At 54.1% G+C, this 25,386-nt stretch overlaps 3 protein-coding genes across 3 annotated transcripts; 1 reads left to right on the top strand and 2 right to left on the bottom strand.

The window, feature by feature from the left end:
- Window positions 1-27: 27 nt before the first annotated feature.
- Window positions 28-6,387, bottom strand: LOC104062077 (DNA polymerase epsilon 4, accessory subunit). The gene is made up of 4 exons (XM_054050562.1): window positions 6,352-6,387; window positions 5,424-5,488; window positions 3,690-3,940; window positions 28-299 (listed from the first exon to the last, which is right to left on the bottom strand). The coding sequence occupies exons 1-4, from the start codon at window positions 6,385-6,387 to the stop codon at window positions 31-33; spliced, it is 621 nt and encodes a 206-aa protein (XP_053906537.1). The 3' UTR covers window positions 28-30.
- POLE4 (DNA polymerase epsilon 4, accessory subunit) lies at window positions 4,414-18,008 on the bottom strand. Its single transcript, XM_054050561.1, is given in 6 exon segments — window positions 4,414-6,507; window positions 8,670-8,711; window positions 8,999-9,096; window positions 11,776-11,852; window positions 11,854-11,998; window positions 17,929-18,008. Coding segments are annotated over 6 exon segments (522 nt in total). The 3' UTR covers window positions 4,414-6,427.
- PRAM1 (PML-RARA regulated adaptor molecule 1) lies at window positions 14,094-25,320 on the top strand. Its single transcript, XM_054050188.1, is given in 12 exon segments — window positions 14,094-14,233; window positions 16,333-17,002; window positions 19,847-19,920; window positions 20,371-20,483; window positions 20,777-20,846; window positions 21,144-21,237; window positions 21,520-21,537; window positions 21,539-21,568; window positions 21,570-21,684; window positions 22,799-22,832; window positions 23,436-23,470; window positions 23,933-25,320. Coding segments are annotated over 10 exon segments (519 nt in total). The 5' UTR covers window positions 14,094-14,233; window positions 16,333-17,002; window positions 19,847-19,915; the 3' UTR covers window positions 23,938-25,320.
- Window positions 25,321-25,386: the final 66 nt, after the last annotated feature.

Below are 25,386 nucleotides of genomic sequence, written 5' to 3'. Positions count from 1 at the left end.
CTGAGCTCTGCCGGGGTGAAGCTGCACACGTCAGAGCATCCACCCGGCTGTGCAAACCGGCCCAGCAGCACAGCAGAACCCACCAGCGAGGACATCGAGCTGCAGGAAACCACCCTTGATCTGTTCCTCCCTGCATCCCACAGACCCAGACACAATTTCATAATAATATTCCATCTGGGAAGCACGATAGCATTTCTCCTTCATTTCACATCTCTCCAGCGTCCAAACCACCTGCCTGCCTTGTGGTGGTCTGACCAGCACAGTGTTGAACTTTGTGGGCAGGCAGAAAAGTCCATCAGCAAGGAAAACAAGAAGGAAATTTCCTCTGGGATTGCACGAGGCCATGGTGGCTGCAGCTGCCCCGTGGTTCTGCCCGGCACACGCACAGCGCCGGGCTCCAGCGTCCAGCACCCGGTGTGGAAAGTGCTGTTGCTCTGTGTGAGGTGCCCAGCTGAGAGTTTGGGGCTCATTCCTTCACTACTTCAGCAATAAGTTTTGTTCCCCCATCTCGTTTTCAGAGCACAGGGCAAAGAGGTTATTCTGGGTTCAGATTGTGATTCCCGTGCCTGACCCTGCGAAAGCCCCATCTCTAGGTGGCAGCCTGAGCTATTTACACATTGTCTTCAAGGAATAAAGGTCTTTAACATCAAATATTCATGGCAGCGCTTTTTTTCCAGAGATGTGCTCTCACACCATGGAGCTGGGGAACATTATTTACCATTTACTCATTCAGCATTTCTCGTTGGATCATGGAATCATAGAATAGTTTGGGTTGGAAGGGACCTTAAAGGTCATCCAGTTCCAACCCCCCCTGCCATGGGCAGGGACACCTCCCACTGGATCAGGTTGTTCATAGGTTCATCCAACCTGGCCTTGAACACCTCCAGGGATGGGGCAGCCACAGCTTCCCTGGGCAACCTGGGCCAGTGTCTCATCACTCTCATGGGGAAGAAATGCTTCCTTATGGCCAGTCCAAATCTGCCCCTCTCCAGTTTGTACCCATTTCCCCTCGTCCTATCCCCACACGCCTTTATGAACAGCCCCTCCCCAGCTTTCTCGTAGCCCCTTCAGGTACTGGAAGGTCACTATAAGATCTCCTTGGAGCCTTCTCTTCTCCAGGGTCTCTGGATCTGCCAGAAAACTGCGCCCTGCATGGGCTTCTTGGATGCTGGAGCCAGTATCACCAGCTCTGCTGGAGTAGATTTCCCTGGGCATCTCTGAATGTTTGCTTTGGGCTGGGTTCTCAGCTCACCATGCAAGCAGAGGAGCTGCCTGGGGTGATGGAGGCAGCATCTCCCCATGTCAGCACAAGTCATCGTCTCTGTATGACCCGTGTGGTGGGATGCAGAAGGGGTGACACAAGAGGAGAGGAAAGGGAAGGAAGGCAGGTGGTGGCCCTGGGGCACAGGAGTGAGTCCTGCTTTGCCGTTTCTCTCCTTGTTCATGCTTTAACTCAATGAAAAATCCCTGGGGCAAAACCGTGTTACGTTTGGATTTGCCATACCCAGTCTGATTGTTAAGGAAGCCATGCAGAGAGCGCACAGCCTGTTGGGCCAGGGTCTCAGCAGCTTGAGAGGAGAGACAGCGGCTCCTCCAGCAACGACTCATGCCCAGTGGGAAGGAACCAGGCACAGACTGTCCTGCCTGGCTCAGTGTGAACACACGTTCTGCATAGACGCTTTGTCTACTAAACCTCCCAGCTTTTCTCCCTCACTGAGTAAATCAGGAATAAAATCACTGCATGAGCTAGGGGAGGGGATAAGGGTAGTTGCCCAGGGAAGCTGTGGCTGCCCCATCCCTGGAGGTGTTCAAGGCCAGGTTGGATGAGCCTTGGGCAGCCTGATCCAATGGGATGTCCCTGCCCATGGCACGGGGGTTGGAACTGGATGATCTTTAAGGTCCCTTCTGACCCAAACTATTCTATGATTCTATAAGGGGTAATGAAGATTAGATGATCTTTAATTAGATGATCTTTAAGGTCCCTTCCAACTCAAACCATTCTAAGTTGATGGTTAAGTCAGTCTCGGGGTCTGGCTCTAAGCAGGACCCAGTCTTGCCCTGTCCCAGCCCTTGGGTGTGGGTCCTTTGGGGTTTGTGTTTGCTTCATGGCTATAGAATGGCTGTAAGAGTTTCCTGTCACCTTCCAGCTTCATCAGCTGCTGGAGGAGATTTCTTAGTTCCAGGATGTGGCTGTGTTTTCAGGGGAGAGAAAAGCAAAGCAAATCTCTCTGGGATGATGGGGACACAGGGTGACAACCAATTTAGAGAAGCCAATATTTTTGGATGAGGTTTGACCATCCTTTTCCCCACTTCTCTGATGTTCCCACCTTTACGACAGCACCGAAAGAGTCAGCCTGACTGTACAGGGGAAAATCCAGAAGGAAAGTGCAGAGACCTGCCTTAGGGCAGAGGCAAAGCTAGGGGCGAGTCCACATTTCCCAGCCCTGGGCCATTATCGCTGAATGAGCCACGGTCCATTAGCCATCCTGGGACACCAGCATTGTCCAGCACCTTTCAGTCACACCTCTGGGAAGTCAATGCTGATTCTCCCACCTCTGGAAAAAAGCACTTCACGCTGCCTAATTCTCTTTTCCACTTGCTGTGATTGGCAGCCGGATTGCACAACGGCAGCGGGAGGATGGGGAATGTGTCCGTAAGCAGAGCCCCTTTGGGTTGGGTTTTCTCCACCACCTACTTGGCCACCAGCCCCTCTGCTCAGGCCCCTTCACTGCTTCTCCAGCTCACGGTAGAACTCACTCTGTCTCTGTCCCTCTCTAGTGGCTGTCGTACAGCCGTGTCACAGGAGCCACCAGGAAGATTCCAATGGAATGGGTTGAGATGCAGAAATGCCAATAAATGACATCAAGTTCCAAGAGAATTGATTTTATCAAGCAGTCATGGAAAAATCATTTCAACACAATTTTCTGTTCTGATAAAACCAGATCAGTTCATCTTCACTGCGGTGATTCTTGGGTTATTTTATGTCTGGGCTCACAAGACAGTGCCCCATTTCAGGACAATCCAATTTAGATTTATCCCAGTGGAAAGATTTGCTCTGTCTGGAACAATTTAGTTTGGAATTTCCATTGCCGAGTGATTTTTGAAACATCAGTGTGGTTCCCTGGTGCTGAGCTGGAAGGGCAGGTCAGACCATGGGAAAGGAAACCAGATTTCAGCGGTGGCCAAGTGCCCTGTTTTCAGGAGAGCTTCTGTCACCAGCTTGGGTTTTTCATTTTGAGTGGTGGGGTTGAAGTACAGACCCCTGAGGTCCCTCCAGCTGGAGTAACTCTGATGCTATGGGCTCTGGTCAGAGGACACTTCCTGTAAGAGGATGTGGTTGTATCTTCATCCTCACACCATGCACAGAGAATTACCAGCATGCCCACAGCCCTGGGCTGCTAGGGCCCAGCACCAGAGGGAGAAGAAAACCCAAGCCCCGACAGTATAAAACACAATTTTACTCCCACTGACAGCGAAGTGGGTTTGTGTAGCATACTGGAGCACTGTTGGATCACCCTCTGCACTCTGAAGTTGGTGCTGGTGACACGGAAGGTCTCATCCCCATGTTTCCTGCCCATGGCGGAGTGGGGGTGGAACTAGGTGATCTTTAAGGTCCCTTCCAACCCTAACTATTCTATGATTCTATGATTCCCGGAGCGGGGGAGCTCTCCATCATTCCCATATCTGCATGTAGGTTGGTTCAAAGCATTTCCCCATGTTGACCGTGACCTCCCAGGGCACGTCTGGAAAGGAGATTTTCAGAGCTGGGAAATGGAGACATTCTTGGGGCATGACAGCCACTGACCACCTCCTGAATACCTTTGAAGAGCAGGAGCAGCTCCATGTGCACGTGGGCAGACTGGAAGCAGGAACCCACAGGGCAGGACCGTGGCACTCCCGGCTGTGGTAGTGAGTTGGGGTGCCTGACCAGGGCAAATGGCTTTACACGCTGAAGAAGAGGTCGTGGAGAACCTTCCAGCATCAGTTCCCTCATAAAACCTCTTCCAACCTAGAACTGGCTCAGCTTTTCCTCCTTTTGCCGTGCATGGTGGCACTGTGTCACTGTAGTGCTGCTCTTCCCAGTGACACATTGATATCAAAGCTGTTTGTACCCCAAAGCTCTGCTCCAATCAGCTCCACTGTGTTGGTAAAGCAGTCCTCATTTCACCCCAGGCTTCTCATCCAGTGTGATGACCACTCTGGGGAATGAACATGGAATGAATGCCTGGAAGATGTTGCACCAGCAGTGCCACAGTGGTGGCAACAACAGGCCAAGTGGCAAGAAGAGTTTTCAGCCCCACAGGTGAATGCTCACAGGGCACAGGTGTGCAGCACCATAGAATCATAGAATAGTTTGGGTCAGAAGGGACCTTAAACATGATTTAGTTCCACTCCCTGCCATGGGCAGGACATCCCACTAGATCAGGCTGCCCAAGGCCCATCCAACCTGGCCTTGAACACCTCCAGGGATGGGGCAGCCACAGCTTCCCTGGGCAACCTGGGCCAGTGTCTCACCATTCTCATGGTGAAGAAATTCTTCCTTACATCAAGCCTAAATCTGCCCCTCTCCCTTTCCCCCTTGTCCTTTCCCCACAAACATTTACGAACAGTCCCTCTCCAGCTTTTCTGTAGCCCCTTCAGGTACTGGAAGGTCGCTCTAAGATTTCCTCAGAGTCTTTTCTTCTCCAGGCTGAACAAGCCCAACTCTCTCAGCCTGTCCATCCTGCAGGTCTTGCTTTCATCCACTCGCCAGGGTCAGTTCTCCTGGTTGGGATGGGACTTCAGACAATGTCAGCTTCCCTGGGATAAGGAGACCACCACAGCCTGTGCGCTGCTGTGTCCCCGAACACACAGGCTCCTTCCAGTCCCCCCTGGAAGGGACACATAGCATGTGAGAAGGGATTGTCATGAGCACCCCAAAAGCCACATATCCATCATCGAACACGTGTCCTGACCATTTTGCTCAATCAGGCAGAAAGCATCTGCGTACAGGACGTCAGCTCTCGTGAGTGACCTGATCCAGTGGGATCCATGGCACGGGATTGGAACTGGACAGGCTTTAAGGTGCCTTCCAACCCAAACCGCCCTATGTGGCTGAAAGAGCTGGTCTGGCTGCTGGGTGGGAGAGGACAGAAATAGGCTCAGGTGCTGCCTGGAGCAACCAGGAAGGTGCTGTGATCTCCCTGCAGCCAAGCCCTAGCCCTTCTGGCCCTGCTGGCACGAGGCAGCCAGCACTGCTGGATGGTTTCCATTTGTCTGGCCCACATAGTCCACTTCTTGCTGGCCAAAAGAGAGCAGGAGGCTCAGTGAGAGGGTTTCTGCAATGCAGAAGCCAAGAACAGGTAAAACATGCGTAAAATCACAGCATCAGTGTGTGAATCCCGCCCAAACCCAACTGCTCCTGCCACTGGGATGACACAGACACTTTTCTAACCTTCTTGCCCTGGAGGAAATCGAGCATGGAGGAGCATCTGGAGAGCCCAGGAACCTAGGCTGAATGGAGCAGAGCTGCTGGGACAGGCACCGTCCATGCTGCCCAGAGACATCTGAGAGAGACACACTGACAAAGGGATCACTGCTCACTATTTGTGTCCTGCTGGAGAGGCCCAAGCTCAAATCAGGGCCAAGTGTGACACAAATGCTGAACAAAAAGACATGGTCCTTCGGGAAATCTGCCTGGGAGAGAGATTACTTCAATCTGAGCACCCACAGAAATCCCAGAGGGAAGGCCCTTCCCTAGCGCTGCACACAAGACTGCTGTGTCCGCGGAGAAGTAGATCATTTCATAACAGCCTGGTAAATGCACTTCAGAACAAAGAAAATGCAATTAAAAACACACTAGGAAACAGTCAAGGTTGTATTGTGAGGACGTATCATGGAGGATGGGGTGAGACTAGATGGAGAATTCAATCAGCAAAGGGAAAATGTGAACGCTCAGCTGTCGCCAAACAGCAGAGCCTGAAGGGACCAAATGAGCCCGAGCGCCCAGCGGATCCAGGGCAGAAAGAGAAACCCGGCTCTCCTTGCCTAGAAGCCTGATGAACCTATTTGTGGAGCTGAAACTTCATCTGCACACCCTACTCACAATTCCACGGCTCCCCCAGACTGGTGCATCCCCACACTGGCACTAGAAACAGAGGATGGGAAGGTGGGAACAGGGATCAGGCTTCCAGCAAGCATCAGTGCTTCTTGAGAGCAGCTGGGTTTGCTGCCAGCCTGGGGAAGCTCCCTTGGGGGTCTTTGTTCTTATCACCAATTTCAAACTAATTACATCTGTGGAGACTCAGAGCCACTTTCAAGCTGCCTCATTTGAAAGGACCACACTCCCTTCATGCCCGTTCTTCACATTACCTGGACAAGCTGGAGAAGTGGGGCCTGTGTGGACATGATGAGGTTCAACAAGACCAAGTGTCCAGTTCTGGAATCCTCAGCATAAGAAGGATACGGAACTGTTGGAACAGGTCCAGAGGAGGCTACAAAGATGATCGGAGGGCTGGAGCACCTTCCCTGTGAGGACAGGCGGAGAGAGTTGGGGTTGTTCAGCGTAGAGAAGAGAAGGCTCCAAGGAAACCTTACAGAGACCTTCCAGTACCTGAAGGGCCTACAAGAAAGCTGGGAAGGGACTTTTTTACAAAGGCTTGTAGTGATAGGATGAGGGGGAATGGATTTAAATCGGAGAGGGGAAGATTTAGGTTATACATTAGGAGGAAATTCTCACAATGAAGCTGGGGAGGCCCTGGCCCACATTGCCCAGAGCAGTGGTGGCTGCCCCATCCCTGGAGGTGTTCAAGGCCAGGCTGGATGGGGCTTGGAGCAACCTCATCCAGCGAGAGGTGGTGTTGGAAGTGGATGGGCTTTAAGGTCCCTTCCAACCCAAACCATTCCATGATTCTATGATTTAATGGTGTTTTTATCTCGAGACAACACTCTCCTGTCCCTCCTCACCACCAAACCCGAGACAAGGCTGGCTCTGTTATAAGGACAGTGACACCGTAGGACCCAGGCACAGCAGCAAGTGCTCCCCCTGACCATACAGAGGGACCTGCAGCTCTGTGCTTGCCTCTTTCTGGTGTCCCTGAGCCCTGGAGCCAAGAGGAGGCATCTTTCTTTCTGGCTCGTAAATACAAGTAGGGAACACCAGACTCCCAAGTCCTGGATACAGCAGAGGAACGGGCAGTGCTTGTGTGCCGCGAGTGCCGCTTGCAGCTGCGCCACTCAGGGGCCACATCTGTCTGAGGACTTTTGCCAAATGTTCAGAAATCAGGATCTCTGCCCTGACTTGGCCAAGTTGCGCAGGGACTGGATCCAAATCACAGAAATCACACAGAATCACAGAATCACAAGGTTGGGAAAGGACCATTGGATCAATCGGTCCAACCATTCCTAACACTCCCTAAACCATGTCCCTAAGTACTTCATCCACCCGTTCCTTAAACACCTCCAGGGAAGGCGACTCGACCACCTCCCTGGGCAGCAGCTGTTCCAGTACCCAATGACTCTTACTGTGAAGAATTTTTTTCTGATAATCCAACCTGAACCTCCCCTGACGGAGCTTCAGGCCAAAATCCCAGATGAACTGTTTTTTTTGCCAGATTCAGAACAAGAGCAACACAACAGAACATCACTGGCAGCCTCACACATCAGGCACCACTCTGGCATTCAAAATAGGGGGGCTGGGATGGATTTTTTTGGTTACAATGACAGCAATTACAGAAATTTATGGAATCCATACACCCTTAGGAAACAAGCCAAGTCTCCCAGGAGCTCATACATAGCCCCTGGAGGACAGCAGGGCTTCACTGGGACAGAAGAGGAAACAACCAACGAAAGCAAACAGCATTTAGCATCCTTTCTTGTTACCACAGCGCTACAGGAGCACCATCCATTGTCCCAGCAGAAATCAGGACAGCTGTTCAACAACAACAATTTAATTGTGTTCAGCCAAGAAACAAACATACACAAAGCAAAATACGTTTCCATACAAAAAAAATTCACCATGCCTGGGTATCAGAGCCAAGCTGCTCTCTGTTCTCAGCTCCATGGTGCTGCAGAGTGCCCAGAGACGCAGCTGACGCTGCTCTGCCATTGTGGCCACAGCTGGAGAGCGCCTGCGCCCTGCAGCAGGGAGGCTAAGGACATACAAAATAGGTATGAGAAAAATATGCATTTTTAAATAAAGAACTTCCCAAGAACTTTACAAAACTTATGGCGCCATTCCAGTGTCTCAATTCTAGGAGCTACTTTTTGAATATGTAGCATCCTGTTTTCCACCCCATGCTGACTCCGCAAGGCCCTTTCTCCAGAGGGATCTGTCTTTGTCCAGCTCAGTCCAAAGTACCTAAAAATGCAAAAAAAAAACCAAACCCCAATTACAGCCTCAGGAATCAGAAATGCAGTTATGTCAACAAATGAATCTTGTTTACAAACTGCCTAAAGAACAGGCAGAAATTTGAAGTTCAAGCAGATCACACATGAGTAAAACCAAAGCATCGTAGGTGCCTCAGGGTCCACTTGATTTATCTTTCACCTCTCAGAGCAGGGCAAAACAAGTTACATTAGTAATTATTAAAGACATGGAAACGAGAGGGTTCTGCAAATGATTCGGTTCTTTCTCTCCCAAGATGATTACACAAAATATTGAAACCAAGGGAAACCACGTAGAAACTCACCTTCCAAAAACGCGAATTCATCAATAGCTTCAATGGCGTTATCTGCAAAGCAAATAGAAGCAATTAAGACAAATAAACCGTATTTGCATCTGCCTCAAACATTTTAAATTACATCCCAGTGCAGTATCCAATTTTGAAGAGGTTTGCTGGGTTTGAAGCTGATGTGCGAAATTATCAGCGTAATATTTGGTAGCAGAGAAGTTTTTCCCTCCCATCTTCTGAAAAAAAGAGAAAGGCAGCTACAATTGTTTCACCACATCAGGACAGGTGGAAAAATCACTCATCTCAGCAACCCTTTGCAAACAACAGCATGGAATATGCTCTCATACCCAGGTCTTTTCTCTGCAGAGTTTTCCTCTTTCCTTGCTGAGCGTACACGTACGCGTCTTTGGCTATGGTTTCAACAAACAGCTCCTGAAAAGCAAAACAAGAGTTTCACGCAGGAAAGGAGAGCAAGAAGAGAGAAAATCTTGAGGAAAGGTACTACAAGGTTTCAAGAAGAAACCAGAATCTCCATCTTAACATTTCCCCTTTCCAATAAATAGCTCTGAAAATAACAAATGAAACTGCTGGATGGAGAAGCAGATGAGAACCAAGGGAGGAGAGAAGGCCACAGAGATCATTCCTTGGAATAGGTTCAGGAGACCAGCTACACCAGCTGCTCCCTGGGCAGCTTCTGAAGGAGAAGTGTCCCTTTGTCAGGGATCCCACCAATCCCACGTGGGCCAGCAGGGGTTGTTGAGGTTTGTTGTCCATAGTAGGAAATGTGGCTGTGGAAATGTGCTCCCAGGAAATCATAGAATAGAATCACAAAATAGTTTGGGTTTGAAAGAGATCTGAAAGCACATCCAGTCCCACCCCTGCCATGGGCAGGGACACCTCCCACTGGATCAGGGCTCCCAGCCCCCATCCAACCTAGCCTTAAACACCTCCAGGGATGGGGCAGCCACCATTGCTCTGGGCAACCTGGGCCGGGCCTCCCCACCCTCATCGTGAAGAATTCGTTCCTAATGTCTATCCAATCTTCCTCCTTCCAATTTAAATCCATTCCTCCTCATCAATATTCCAGAAGCATTTGGCCAGCACCCTCAGACACAACAACGTGAATGTTAGGGTTGCCCTGTGCAGGAAACAGGAACTGGACTTAATGATCCTTGTCAGGTCCCTTGCCAACTCAGGGGAGAAGGACAACAAAGCTGGTGAAGGGGCTAGAGAATAAGTCTTCTGAGGAGCAGTTGAGAGAACTGTGGGGGCTTGTTTAGCCTGCAGCAAAGGAGGCTGAAGGGAGACCTCATCACCATCTGCAACTGGCTGAAAGGAGGTTGTGGTGAGGTGGGTGTTGGTCTCTTCCTCCAGTAACAAGTGATGGGATGAGAGGAAATGGCCTCAATTGCACCACGGGAGGTTCAGATTGGATATTACTAAAAAAATTCTTCCCCTAAAAGGATGGTCAAGCACGGTGAGGCACGCCCAGGGAAGTGGCTGAGTCACCATCCCTGAAGAGAAGCAGATGAGAGGCTCAGAGATCTAGATTAGTAGTGGGCAGGTATGGTTGGGACTTGATCCCAAAGATCTTTTCCAACCAAGTGAGTCAATGATTCTATGTTCTTCTGAGCTGAAGGCTCCAGAGCTGGACGCGGGGCTCCAGGGGGGCTCTCCCCAGAGCGGAGCAGAGGGGGCAGGACCCCCTTCCTCGCCCTGCTGGCCACACTGCTGGGGGTGCAGCCCAGGAGACGCTGGGCTTTCTGGGCTGGCCAGCGCACGCTGCCGGCTCATGGCCAGCTTTTCAATCTCCAGCAACCCTCAGGTCCTTTTCGCCAGGGCTGCTCCCCATCCCTGCATGGACACCAAGGCTTGCCAGGGTGAGGCACCTCGTGCTGTTGGGGGCTATGTGGATTCCATGATTCAGGACATTCCTACAATTCCACAAAATCCCTCAAACCCTCCACTGAAAGGACAAACCCAAGCGAGTGGCTCCTGCCAGGTCTGCCCCCCCTGCTCTGCCCCCCCATCTCGCTCCACCCCTCCCCAGGTTCTCCCACCCTGCCTTTTCCTGTTCTGCCCCCACTGATGCTTTGTGTACCCCCAGGCTTTGGCCCCCCCAACCCAGGGCATCTCCCCCTGCCCCCCCTGCTTTCTTCAACCCCTTTAGCTCTGGCCCTCCATGATGGCTTTGTAACCCAATCCCAGGGCTCTGCTCTACCCTCCCATTGCTTTGTTCCAACCACCCCCATGCTTTGTGCTCTCCCCCCCCACTCCATCTCTGTCCCCCTCTGTCCCTTCCCCAGCCTTGCCCCCCCAGGCTCTGTCTACCCTAACCCCCCCCAGCTCTGTCCCCCCAGTGCTCCCCCCCTCCTCTGGACTCTTCCCCCACCACCACCCCATCCCCACCCTCCAGCTTAGCCGCCCCCTCCTCCCGCCCCCTTCCCCAGCTTACCCGCCCCCAGCTCTAAGTCCCTCCAGGCGTTGCTCCCCCAACTCAGGGCTTTGCCCCCACCCCCTGGATTTGTCACCCCACCCAGCTCTGCCTCCGCAGCTTGTCCCCCCTGCTCTGCCCCCCTCAGCTTTGCCACCCCAGAACCCCCCAGCACTTACCCTCAGCTCTCCCCTCTCAGCTTTCCCCTTAGCTCTCCCTCCCAGCTCCCCCCCTCAGCTTTTCCCCCCTCAGCCTCTCCCCCTTTCAGCTCCCCCCCCCTCAGCTCTTCCCCTCAGCTCTCCCCCTCTCAGCTCCCCCTCCTCAGCTCTCCCCCTCTCAGCTCCCCCCCAGCTCTCCCCCTCTCAGCTCTCCCCCCACTCCCCCCTCACCTCTCCCCCCCACATCCCCCTTCACCTCTCCCACCCAGCTCTCCCCCTCAGCTCCCCCCCCCCACAGCAGCTCTCACCCTCAGCTCTCCCGCTTCAGCTCCCCCCTCAGTTCTCCCTCCCCTCAGCTCTCCCTCCCCCCTCAGCTCTCCCTTCCCCCCCTCAGCTCTCCCCTCCCCCTCAGCTCTCCCTCCCATCAGCTCTCCCTCCCCTCAGCTCCCCCCTCTCAGCTCTCCCCCCCACAGGCCCTGCCCCCCCCCCCCCCCCCCCTCCCCCCCCCCCCCCGTCTCTCCCTACCGCTCACCGCCGCTTCTCGCCAACACCACCCACGGCCTCGTGGCTCGCCAAGCTCACGTCCGGTCCAGCCTTCACCAGCGCCTTTCACCCGCGCCAGCGGCAGCCGCGCGCGCCCGCGCCCCCGGCCCGGCCCCCGCCGCCTCCTCCGCCACCTCCGCGCTCGCCGCCGCCATCCCGGAGCAGCGAACCGAGCGGCCCGCACAGCGCCCCCAGCGCCCCGACACTGCCCGCTGCACCCCGAACACCGCCCCCCCGTGGACCCAACGCCGCCCCTATCGCCCTCTGCATCCCGAACACTGCCCCGCACCTCCACCCGCGCCCCAAACGCTGCCCTATATCCCTTCTGCACCACAAACAAACGCTCTGCGTCCCTCTGCACGACCTAAACGCTGACCCATCACCCTCTGCACCCCAAAATAATAACCGCCCTGCACCCAAACACTGCCTGCATCCTGCCCTGTACCCCCAAACACCGCACTGCATCCTGCCTGCACCCCAAACGCCACATGGCATCCCCCTGCACCCCCGAACGCTGCCTGCACCTTCCTCTGGACCCGCACACTGCCCCCCTGGTCACCCCTGCACCCCCAAAACACCGCCCCTATCACCTTCTGGATCCTGAACGCTGCCCAGCACCCCCAAATGCTGCCCTGTGTCCCCTTTCTGCACCACAAACAACGCTCTGCATCCCCTCTGCACAACTAAATGTTGACCCCATCACCCTCTGCGCCCCCAAACGCCACCTTGCATCCCCTCTGCACCGTAAACACTGTGTTGCGTCTCCCTCTGCACCCCAATAATACCCGCCCCTGCACCCCAAACACTGCCCTGCAACACACTTGCATCCCCCCTGCACCCCTGAACACCCCCTGCACCCTCCTCTGCCACCTGAACACTGCCCCCCTGTCGCCCCTGCACCCCCAAACACCGCCCATCACCCTCTGCATCCCAAACACTGCCCTGCATCACCCTTGCATCCCCCTGCAACCCCAACACCGCCCTGCATCCCCCCCTACACCCGAAACACCACCCCACATCCCCCCTACACCCGAAACACCACCCCACATCCCCCCTGCACCCCAAACACCACCCTGCATCCTCCCTGCACCCCAAAATGTGGCCCTTGAGCTCTCTGTCCCCCAAACACAGCCCTGCATCCTTCCCTTCACCCCTGTCACACCTTATCCCTCACACCCGGCTCTGTGTCCCCTCTCTGTCCCCCCTGGTGGCAGCGGTGCTGGGGCAGGTGGTGGAGGTGATGGAGGAGGTGTCTGTCACTGCCACCTCCCGTAGAATCATAGGATAGTCTGGATTGGAAGAGACCTTAAAGATCATCCAGTTCCACCCCCCCTGCCATGGGCAGGGACATCCCACTGGATCCAACCTGGCCTTGGACACCTCCAGGGATGGGGCAGCCACAGCTTCCCTGGGCAACCTGGGCCGGTGTCTCACCACTCTCATGGGGAAGAAATTCTTCCTAATGTCCAGTCTAAATCTGCCCCTCTCCAGTTTATCCCTGTTCCCCCTCGTCCTATCCCCACACGCCTTTCTGAACAGCCCCTCTCCAACTTTTGTGGAGCCCCTTCAGGTACTGGAAGGTCGCTCTAAGATCTCCTCAGAGCCTTCTCTTCTCCAGGCTGAACAAGCCCAACTCTCTCAACCTGTCATTGGATGGGAGATGCTCCAGCCCTCCAATCATCCTTGTAGCCTTCTCTTCATCAACACCTACTTGCAGTTGGTCAGAACATCCCTGCCATGGGCCTTGACTCAATCTCTTGGACCTTTCCTGTCTCTGAGGCAATAAACAGTGACACCAGAGTATTTCAACACAGAGATGGCCCAACTTGGCCTGTGACAAGGAGAGCGTTTTCCCTGCATCCTGGTGGAGCTCAGCTCTTCAACATAGCTAATGTTCCCTAGTTCTGGATGTGATGAAAAGCCCAGGTCTCTCCCCAGCCCTCCTGCAGGGCTCAGCTTCGTGGGGCCATGTTGGTTTTGCCATGCAACCCCTGCAAATCGCCTCCACCCTCTGCAGGTCCTGTGGGGCTCTGAAGACCTAACCTGCAGTGAGTTCGTGTTGGCCACCATCAGACAAGAATGTAAGCCACTCTCCTGGTCCTTGTGGCAGCCAGTCCCTCACATCACCGAGTCACTCCCTGAACTCCAGACTCTTTTCTGGATGAGACTTCTATCGGCAGCAGGGCTTGGTGGGCTTGAAGGTTCTCAAAAGCAGTAGAGTCCAAGCCAGCAGTGCACCAAGAGCTCCTCCTCCTCCTCCTGCTGTTTCACAGTCAGGCTGCAGTGACTTCCTGACATTTGCACACAGCTTGTCCCCAACAATTAGCCAAGAGCTTCTGGTTTCAGGGGAGAGGGACTCACCTTGCACAAGTCCTTCTGCTTGGAAGCCTTTTGTGGCCTTCAGAAAGGAGTTGAGCATGCAGGAAAGCATTTGCTGATGGAAAATGGTGAGTAAGAATGGGATCTGGGCTGAGCTGGACCTGGGGATGGAGAGTAGAGCTGTGTGTCCTGCTTGAAAAGGCTTTGGTAATGCCCTGGGTCTTACCAAGATCCTCACTCCTGGAAGACAAAGTCCTCCTGTATGTCTGAGCTGGTCAGAGCTTCAAAGGTCTCTCAGTGCAAGATTTGCTGGGTGACGTTGGGCTGGATATAAAATCTGTAAGAGAGAAGGAGGCCACTCATCCACCGAGTCCAGGAGAGCTCCCACCGGACCAAAATGTACTGAAAAATCTGGGATTGGTCCTGATGGCAGTGCTGCTGCATCCCACGGGCACATCTGGGGGCTTGGAGCACTTCCCAACTCATGGAACAGCTCCAAAATTGATGCTTACAAACCTCTGGATCCTTTGGGTGCTGAAAATCCCAGTGGCATGTTTGGAAATCTGGAAAAAGTTGCTTTTTTTCACTAGTTTGGGTAAGAGCCCCGCAGCTCGGTGTCCAGGAACCATTGGAGTCGCGCTGCTTTACCACAGGCTGCATTCAAAGTGCTCTGTGTGCAGCGTTCACCAGGGAAGCTGAGGTGCCTGGGGACGCAAAGGGAACTTGCACTTATTCAGGTACAGATCTATTTGAGAACTTACATCTAAAAACCCTGCACGAGCATCTTTGCATGTGAGCCCCTCCTGTTGTGAAAGAAAAACAACAGGCAAGCACAAACTCAAGCTAAAATCCCAGAGAGTGAACTTCAAAATCAAAGCCTGTGGGGCTTTTTGGTCATTCAGGAAAGCCGGGCAGCTCTGTGCTGAGGCTGGTGTGCTCCTGTTCACGTGTGCATGGTGTGAGCAGCGCAGGAAAACACACTGGGCAGGGAAAGTAGGGCAAATCTGCTGCCTCTTAGCCTTTAATATTGCACGCAGGCTTTGGCAGGAGACTCCTGCTAAGCTACCCTGAGATCATGGGAACCAGGACCAGGACAAGGCAAGTTGCTCCCTTCTGAATCCTGGGCAACCTCTAGATATCAGATTTTGCCCTCAGGAGCTTTGCTACTAGTAGGGTATAATCCCATCCCTTCCCTCTGTTTGATGGTCCCTGGTAGTGGACAAAGGTGGATCAGACTGAAAGGGACCTGGACAGGCTGGAGAAGTGGGGCTGTGAGAACTTCATGAGGTTCAACAAGGCCAAGTGTAAGGTCCTGCACCTGGGTCGGGGCAATCCCCGATTTCAGTACACAATGTGGGATGATGTGATTGAGAGCAGCCCCTGCAGAGAAGGACTTGGGGTGCTGGGGATGAGAAGCTGGACATGAGCTGGCAACGGTGCGCTCCACAGCCCAGAAACCAACATGTCCTGGGCTGCATCCAAAGCAGTGTGGCCAGCAGGGTGAGGGAGGGGATTCTGCTCCTCTATTCCTCTCTTGTGAGACGTCATCTGGAGTATTGTGTCCAGTTCTGGAATCCTCAACATAAGAAGGAGATGGAGCTGTTGGAACGGGTCCAGAGGAGGCTAGAAAGATGATCAAAGGGCTGGAGTACCTTCCCTATCAGGACAGGCTAAGAGAGTTGGGGTTGTTCAGCCTGGAGAAGAGAAGGCTCTGAGGAGTTCTTATAGCAACCTTCCAGTACCTGAAGGGGCTACAAGAAAGCTGGAGAGGGGCTGTTCATAAAGGCTTGTGGGGATAGGACGAGGGGGAATGGGTATAAACTGGAGAGGGGCAGATTTAAACTGGACATTAGGAAGAATTTCTTCTCCATGAGAGTGGAGGCCCTGGCCCAGGTTGCCCAGGGAAGCTGTGGCTGCCCCATCCCTGGAGGTGTCCAAGGCCAGGTTAGATGGGCCTTGGGCAGCCTGATCCAGTGGGATGTCCCTGTCTAAAAGACTCCATGAAATACCTCTTGGATGCCCCGATGGTTGTGGGACCTGTTCCTAATCCGGTGCAGCCCGGTGCTGTTTTCTCAGGCACGCTCCAGAGCTGCCTCGAGGAAAGACCACATTTCATGGAGGACAGTTCTTGTTGCATTATGTGGAAGAGATACTGCATTCCCCAGGGGGGCCTTTGGCTTCTTGTCCTCCATGGTGTTTTAACTGGTGCTTTTCTTAATGGTTGCAGGCCCATTTGGAGGGGAAAGAGGCTGTGGTGAGGCACCTACGGGCAAAGTTCCAAGGGAGCAGGAATGACCCTCCCAGTGCAGGTGGCCAGCCCGAGAGTCGCTCTACAACATCCTGTGCAACGGAGACAAGACAAACCCCCACGCTGCCTCCCGAGCACCCCTGGACCAAGAGGATGGACTTCAGCACGGCTCCTCCATCTCACAGTAAGGGTCAGAGCGTGGGACAGCATTTGACTCCTCATCCCATTTGTGAGACCCCAGCACGGATGGTGCAACTGAAGAAGGGGAATGCTCGAGGTGCCGGCTTTCCCCGAGTCCCTGTGAAGCCAGGTGGAGATGCATTGAACAAGGAGATGGAAGCCACCTCCGATCCTCCCCAGAAAAACACAGCCCAGCAGACACGGCCACTTGCCAAAGACAAAGGTCCTCCAGCAATTTCTGGCAAAGGCACAACTGTTGCAGCCTCCTTGGACACTGTGGGAAGCCCTCACAGGACCGGACACCCATCTGGGCCTCGGAGGAAGCCTTTGCCACACGTGAAGGCACTGGGAGCGAGGCCAGCCAAGCCCAGGCGCCCTCCTGTCGTGGATCTGGAGAAGTTTGGTGTGGCTCCACATCCTGGGATGCCCGTCCGTCCTGTCACAGAGCCACCAAGAAGTGCTCAGCCAGGTACAGCCAGGCACAGCCAGGCACCTGCAAGTCCCCCAGAGAAGGATATTGCTCATTCAGGAAGGAAAATCTTCCCACTCAGAGTCTGGAGCTCCTGGGAGATAGAAATACTGATTGATTACCAGCTGGGGCTGGTGATGCCAAAGGGGCTTTTATAGGCATAGCGTGTGGAAAGGAATGAGAGAGAAGGACAGCAGGTGAAGAAACAAAAGGGTCTAAGCGCCCTGCCCCTGGCTGGGGATGAGTGTGAGGCTCTGGGGAGCTTGTAGGGAGTAGGGTTGCAGGGAGCAGCACGAGGGACACTGACAGACCAGAGTGAACCCTACGCAGGGCACTAAGAAGGTTGAGGGGTGGAGCACGTGGGGAGAGACAGGCTGTGACCCAAAGCCTGGGAGGAGAGCAAGCGATGGGGAGATCCTCTCACGGCCCACAGCTCTCTAATGGGAGGAGAGGATGGAGCCAGACTCTTTCCAGAGGTGCCCAGGAGCTGGACCAGAGGTGACGAGTGTGATCTGCAGTAGGGGAAATTCCAGTTAAACATTGGGAGAAGGCTCTTTCCTGTGAGAAAAGCAGGCACTGGGGAGATGGGTATCTCCATCCTTGGACATAAGCAGTTGACCCGGGGATGAGGCCCTAAACAACCTGCTTTGGCTCTGAGGCCAGTCCTGCTCTGAGAAGGTGGTTGGATGATGCTCCAGAGGTCCTTTCTATGCAGTATGCCCATGTGTGGTTCTAAGGACAAGCCTGACTGGTGAGAAGCAGAGCTGATATCCTTCCCATTGGCAAGAGGCACCCTTTGGCCAAGGGGCAGAGGTTCTTTGAAGATGGCAGCATGTTGCCTGCAACACCACCTGCCTCCAAGCCTGAAGGAGCTGCTGAGATTCCCCAGGCACAGCCAAAGCTACAGCTTGGTGTGCCCTTCTCACCAGCTGTCTGTGGGACACAGGGCTTTGTGCCTCTTGGATGTGGTGGTTATCCATTTGGCATGAGCCCTGCCACGCTCCATGGTGGCCTTCCAAATCAAGGCAGATTTGTTGGTTTCTAAGAGCAGCCACTCTGGAATCCTCACTCTGGGTGATGAAACTTGTTGCAAATCCCATTTCTTCCTCAAGTCCTCTAAATTCTTGCTCATAACCCTGCTTAACGGATGGTTCCCTCTTAACCAGTTCATGCCGTACATAGCCTGTAGGGTAGAGGGCAATCGTAGGAGTAGAGCCTCTCTTTCTTTCCTTATAAGAACTGCAAAGCCTAGCTGGTTTATATTATTGTTATGAGATGTAATTATTGTATCAGCACGCAGAGGCCATTCCCAGGCTGTTGTGTAGAGAAGTAAACACCTGCCTGGGTATAAACTGGAGAGGGGCAGATTTAGACTGGACATTAGGAAGAATTTCTTCACCATGACAGTGGCAGGGCCCGGGTACAGGTTGCCCAGGGAAGCTGTGGCTGCCCCATCCCTGGAGGTGTTCAAAGCCAGGTTGGATGGGCCTTGGGCAGCCTGAGCCAGTGGGATGTCCCTGCCCATGGCAGGGGGTTGGAACTGGAGATGATCTTTAAGGTCAACCCAAACTATTCTATGATTCCAAGATTCTACGATTTTTAGGGCCTAATATATGATCACACTAGTTGGTACAATAACCCAGCAGAGCAGTGATGTTGTACTGCAGATCTTCATGCTGGTTGTTGGCTGCTATGGTAGTCCAAGATGGTGACAGCTACGAGGCTGGTGATAAAATCAAAAGATCCCAGCAGGTGTGCTGGCAGTCGTACAGGGTGCAGCAGCAAGTTCTGGCAGATGATTCTCCTGAGCACATGATGATACTCAGTACTTGCCCTGACTCTGGTATGGATCTGGAGTTTAGGGTTTCCCATCACATTCAACATACCGATTTTGGCCTCTTCTACTCTGCTTTCATCACTTGCTTCAGAGAGAAAGTAAAATTGAATGGAAAACAGCCCTGCCAAGAAGGACCTGGCAAGTCCTGGGGGGATGAGAAGCTGGACATGAGCCGGCAACGTGCACTGGCAGCCAAGAAAGCCCAATGTCTCCTGGGCTGCATCCGCAGCAGCGTGGCCAGTGGGCGAGGGAGGGGATCCTGCCCCTCTATTCCTCTCTTGTGAGACCTCATCTGGAGTATTGTGTCCAGCTTTGGAGCCCTCAGCTCAAGAACAACATGGACCTGTTGAAGTGGAGATGATGTGAGGGCTGAAGCATCTTCTGTATGAGGACAGGCTGAGAGAGTTGGGGTTGTTCAGCCTGGAGAAGAGAAGGCTCCGGGAAGACCTTAGAGCAGCTTCCAGTACTGAAGGGACTCCAGGAAAGCTGAGGAGGGGGCTCTGGATCAGGGAGGTGCAGGGACACGATGACGGGGAATGGCTTTAAGCTGAAGAGGGGAGATTGAGATGAGCTCTTAGGAAGAAATGTTTTTCCTATGAGGGTGGGAAGGCCCTGGCCCAGGTTGCCCAGAGCAGTGGTGGCTGCCCCATCCCTGGAGGTGTTTCAAGGCCCATGTCAGGGAGGGGAACTGGATGGGCTTTGAGGTCCCTTCCAACCCAAACCATTCTATGATCCATGAAAATAAGATCATAAGAATGGGAAAATAAAAAGCTCCCCAGTGAGCTCCCTGATGAGCCCCAGAGTGCTGGGAAGAAAGGAGATTCACAAGCGGGCCACAGAGTAAGAACACATCACTGGATCCAGCTGTGCCGGCAGTTTTAAGTCCCTGCATCTTTCTACACTAAATCCAGCTCAGGGCAGCTCTAACCCCTGGATGGGTTATAGAGTCAAGAATAAAATGTAGAATAACCCCTCACAACCCTCTTCTGTTCCTCTTTTCACCACAGGTTACCTAAGGACAGCCTGCATTGCATCAGCCCCAGCTCGCCTCCCACCGCAGGAATGCTCTGACTGTAATGGGGTAAGGACTCAGATGGCACTTTTACTCTGAGTGGTTTCCAGGCTCTCCTGATCCAGTGGGAAGGGCACAAGAGGGAACAGCAAGAGGGTCTTTGAGTTTTTTCTGCCTGCTCCTGGAGCCCAGCATGAGACAGCACCTTTGGCAAGCAGCTCCCACAGTGCAACACACCGTCCTCCGTGGGCTGCACGACCGCACCGGTCTGGCTGCTGCCTTTGCACCTATATGCCATCTCCTGCACCCTAGGCTGCAGCGCCGTGTTGCCGAGCCTTGTGAGGAGCTGCTGGCACATGGCACAGAGCTGCTGTTCCACTCTGCCCCAAACCCAGGGCCAATCCATGTGCAGTCCAGCTGCCTGTTGCCCACCCTCCTTCTGGAAGCCTCAATCCTGCCCTCGACCTCCAGTGCTGTCGCTGCAACAGAGCTTCCTAATCACTCTCTGCCTCATCACAGGGGTGAAGATGAGATATACGATGACGTGGAGCCTGTTGGGCTGCTCAGGAGTGGCCAAGGCTTTCTGCTGCCCCCCATGTCCCGGCCACCAGTACATCCCCGCCCCAGAGGAGGTGGGTACCGCAGGGGCTGGGATGCAGAGTGGGGTGAGCCGTGCAGCTCAGAGAGCTCTGAGGCCCTGACGAGCCACAGGCAGCAGCGGAGCCCACGCTGAGCCCACTGATCCCATATACAGGAGGGTGATGGGCTTCTCTGCTGCTCTGTAAGTGGATACAGGCAACCGTGATGCTCCCCACACTCAGGGGGCAAACTCAGGGTTTGCCACCAGGAGGATAAAGCTCTTGCTGCTGTGTCAGTCTCACAGTCTGTACACCTCGCAGCAGCCTCACAGCAGCACCTCTGCCAGGGTTTGGTTTTGCAGGTGGAGACACTGGTCAGGCCTCTAACAGGGCTGCACTGCTGGCGGCAGCACACAGGTAATGGGGGCTTTTGCTCTTTCTAAGGGCCCCCAAAATGGCTCAGGGAGCCTTTGGCAAAGCTTGTGGTTTAATGGTCTCTGGTGGGCTTGTGATAGAAAAGTCCATGCACAAGCATCAGGCTTTAACCTGGCCCGGGAGCCCCAGCACCCCTGGATGGAGGCACCCTCGGGTGTGGGGGGCAGAGCTGCTGCAGGGCAACAGGACAGGGCAGCAGCAGGGGTGGGAGAAGGGAGAGGGAGGGAACAGAGCGTGGGGTCACCTGAGCTTTCCCGTGACTTGCAACAACCTCTGCAGAGAAGCCCCAATCTCCCGCAAGGGGAAGCCAATGACACTCAAGGAATGCAAGAAAGAAGAGAAGGCAGACAGGGATTTTCAGAAGAAATTCAAGGTGAGCAGCAACAAGCTATTACTTTTCCCTCTCAGCTCCCCCTCTCCTCCCAGGAAGGGAGTAATGAGAAGAGCTGAGGGGAGAGCAGAGAGGGCTGTGCCCCACAGAGACCGGGAATACCCTGTTTGCCACTGAAACATCCCTCATCAGACCAGTCCCACAGACTAACTGGGATGAGAGAGACATCTGCCTTCTCGCAGAAGAGAGGGTGGTCAGAGCTGCCCATCTCACACTCCCCTGGGGCGGCTGCTGAGTTGTTGCACTGCTCATTTGTGTTTTCAGTTTGAAGGAAGCATCCAATGTCCTGACTCAGATGATGGTTGACCCCCGCAGCAACGGAGAAGAGGGGTGGAGGGAAGAACCTGCCGCTGAGACGAGGAGAAATTCTCGATGTCATTCAGTTTACAAGCCAGGAGCAAATCCTCTGCCGAAACAGCGAGAGGAGGTGTAAGTCTGTGGGGGCTGAGGTGTTGCTGCACTGGGGATCACAGCGCACAAAGGTTTGGGAACAAGTTTCCCTGTGCACACACCCCCCGGTAGACAGCAGGAGACAAACCCTTTCTGTTAGACACATCTGACCATACCCTGACTCTTTGGTTGAGGCCACACCTCGAATCCTGTGTTCAGTTATGGGCACTTTGCTATAAGATATTGAGGTCCTGGAGCGTGTCCAGAGAAGAGCAACAAAGCTGGTGGAGGGGCTGGAGAACAAGTCTTATGAGGAGCGGCTGAGAGAGCTGGGGTTGTTAGCTGGAGGAAGAGGAGCCTGAGGGGAGACCTTATCGCTCTACAACTACCTAAAAGGAGGTTGTAGGGAGGTGGGTGCTGGGCTCTTTTCCCAAGTGACAGGTGATAGGACGAGAGGGAATGGCTTCAAGCTGCACCAGCTGAGGTTTAGATTGAACATTAAGAAGAATTTCTTCACAGAAAATGCTGTCAAAACACTGGCAGAGGCTCCCAGGGAGGTGGTTGAGTCCCCATCCCTGGAGGTGTTTAAAGACAGGTAGATGAGGTGCTTAGGTATATGATTTAGTAGTGGGACAGGGACGGTTGGAGTTGATGATCTCAAAGGTCTTTTCCAACCTAGTGATTCAAACTCACACTTCTCTTTGCACAACATCCTTCTCTTCCTCTCATTGCTGGCAGCAGAATTTCCGCTGTTATCTGGGCTTGTTTTCTCCCTCTGCTAAAGCCTCACAGTTCTCAGAGCCTCTTGGCCACCAGCCTGACACATCAGGCTTTCCATAGGCACAGACTCCACAAGCCGTGTTTTGCACTGGAGGGATGCTCAGGTGAAATGGGCTGCACATCCCACAGGCAGCGAGGTGCGAGCAGGCTCTTCCCAGCCAGGTGCAGGCTCATGCCCTGCATTGCCCTGAACAGGTTCCTCCCAAGCGTCTAGCTCAGTCCCCAGACTCGGGCTTCTTCTTGTCCCCATTTGTCCCTGGGGACAGGAGATGTTGCCAAACCCCAACGTGTCCTGGGCAGGCGCTGGGGTGAGAATCTGGTAAACCCCAGCCCCTGGCACCGCGCTGACATGCTTTCCCTTGCTCTTTTGCAGATGGGTACGTGCCTCGAGCTGTGATGCTACAGCTGTGAGTACCTTGTCCTCAGCCCCTTCCTCCCCACTCCATGAGCTGGAGCAATCCCCCAGCTGGTGCCCAGCACCAACCCAGACCTAGCCATTGAGTGCCAGCTCAAACCCATGCACCCTAGTCAGTGGCCACGACATGGGCTCATTACCCTGGGGCTGGCATTTGCCATTCTTGGTGTCACGAGAGGTTCTGGCACTGAGAGCAACTTCTTGGGGTGCTGTGAGCCCTTCCCAAGCATGGTCCCTCATGTGGGACCTGTCCACAAGCTGTTCAGATGCTGCGGTGGCACAGTGTGATGGGCCAGCGCTGCCCTTCCGCACCACTGTGTTTGTGTCTCTGGCAGCCCAGGATGGGGCCACCATCCATGTGCAATGTGAGAGAGGCCAGAGTTGTGCTCATTTCCATGCCAGACATTCCCATCTCTGCCAGGAGAGCACGAGGCTGGGAGGAGGTGAACAGGGCTGTGTGGAGGACAGCAGAACCTGTAGACGTGTTAGGAGAGATGGGACAGACGCTGGAGCAGGAGATAGCCCTTGTCTCAGTGTCAAAAGGTGGTGGGGACAGACCAGACTGCTCAGAGCACCATGTTCTTTTTCCTCACAGGGATGCTGACATCTATGATGATGTTGAGATTTATGGTAGGTGCAGAGGGAATTGCTGCCATCAACCCTGTGCCGAGCACCGGGTGATGGTTCCTGGCACAGGCAGGCAGCTGTGATCCCCACACCTGGACCTCCTGCCCCCTCTCTGTTGTTTCCCCACCTTTCCTCACTCCTCTCTCTGTGATTCCTCTCCCTCTCTTTTCCATCAGTTCCCCACAGTTCCTCATTGTTGCTCTGTTCCCAATTATTTGGACTTCCCCGCAACCTTTCCCTTCTCAGCTTGCTCCCTGCACTTGCTGCCACCCCCAGGAACCCTCAGATGTCCTTTGAGATGTCCCTGAGCTCTCAGACAACTCAGGGTGCCCTTTTCCCCAGCAGCTGCTGACTCCCAGCCTGCAAAATCCATCCTTGGCTCGCAGCTCTGGAGACAGAGTGGAGCAGAGACAACTCTATTTTAGCTGTCCTGAAGAGCAAACATTCTATCTAACTGCCTGGCAGGTTGAGCAATCCATGCTGAAGCCAAAGGCACAAGACAGCACCAGCAGAGACCTCCCCAAGGGCCATAAGATGACAAGCACTGCATGCCACGCTCCTGCTTTGGAAGGTGCTCTGTCTCCTCCAGCAGAGCCTGCAAACCCTCTTGTCCCTGTGGAACCAGCACGCTGCGGGGCTGCAGGATCCTGTCCCACGGGGGCAGACGGTCCAGAGATCCTCAGGTCGAAGCCTTCTCTGTGTCTTTGTTTTGCCTATGTAAAAATATGGCAATGGTCTGAGAGGGTTTTGTGGTCTTATTCGGGCTGGGGTGTGTGTGTAAAATCTGGGCCAGAGAAGTTTTAATTCAGAAAGGTTTTAATATTTCCCAAATCCTAGAGCATCCTCAGCCCAGGAACTGCACTGTATCCCTAAACCCACCCACCTCACCCTCCAGCTGCCTTCTGCGCTGCTCTACTGCCCCAGTGAGGCTCCTGGGCTGAGCCAGAGTCAACGCAGCCAAAGAAATCCTCTAAAACATCGTGGGCAGCGATGATTACTGAACCCGGCTCCCAGCAGCATGGTGTGGGCTCAGGGCAGCTTCCCTGCAGAGCTGGTGGATCTGTTGGGGTTGATTCCTGCGGGCACATCGCCCTGTCAGCACCCTGGGTTTGTGCGCAGCTGCCATGGGAAGTTCTCCCCTTGCCTAAGAAGGTGTCCCCTTTGACAAGCTTTGCCCTCAGGAAGCCCTTACCAATGTGGGGTGGGAAAGAGGATGTGCTCGTAGCCGGTGGGAGCATGAACAACTGCATGAACACTCCGGTGGCAGGACTCGGATCCTTTTGAGTCACAAACTGTGACTGGAAGGGAGACTCTGGGGGCTTCATCCCTGCCCTCAGCCTGCAGCCCATGGCCCCGATCCTGGGGGCAGAGGCTTAACCCAGAGGTTCGGCACCGCGCCGGCGGGATGCCAAGCCCAGATTAAGCAGTTGAAGACGTCACTTTTCCATTACGGGAACGGCTCCCAAAGAGCCCCGAAGCTTTTGGGTCCCAGGGATTAGCCACCAGCACACTCAACTCCTGGTAAAGGACTGGGATCCAGCATTGCGGTGGTGCCCGGGGTGATGAACGGGACCAGGAGCTGCTCTGAGGGGCATCGCTTGGGCAGCTGAGGATGGCCATGTGGAACCGGGTCAGGAGAGCTTTGCCAGAGCTCGCTGTCCACCAACTGCCTGCACATCTGGAAGTGGGTACAGACTTTCTGGCACAAAAATGGTCTCTTGACCCTGTCGATGCTGTCGGTTGCCAACCGGGTGCCTCCTGGGGTTCCTACTGCGGGCGCTGGAAGCTGACAGAAATGGTAAGCCTGGGATGGAGACGGGAATGGGAGCCAGGGGGATGGAGTGGAGCAGCTAGAGCAACCTAGCCCCGGTTGCTGCCAAGACATCATTTCATCATCAAGGGCCCCGGCGTGAGCACAG

The sequence above is a fragment of the Cuculus canorus genome, chromosome 27, assembly GCF_017976375.1.
Source record: "Cuculus canorus isolate bCucCan1 chromosome 27, bCucCan1.pri, whole genome shotgun sequence".
Lineage (NCBI taxonomy): Eukaryota > Metazoa > Chordata > Aves > Cuculiformes > Cuculidae > Cuculus > Cuculus canorus.
This window is presented reverse-complemented; position numbering and strand designations above follow the sequence as displayed.

Excerpts from the sequence above, each read along its gene's own strand:
- LOC104062077 (XM_054050562.1), bottom strand. The coding sequence starts at position 6,387 with ATGTCCACACAGGCCCCACTTCTCCAGCTTGTCCAG. Across the intron at positions 3,941-5,423 it reads GGCAAGAAGGTTAGAAAAGT|CCATTTGCCCTGGTCAGGCA; the intron begins GTCTGTGTCATC and ends CAGCGTGTAAAG. Across the intron at positions 300-3,689 it reads ATGCTTTGAACCAACCTACA|CTGATGGACTTTTCTGCCTG; the intron begins TGCAGATATGGG and ends TTGTTTTCCTTG.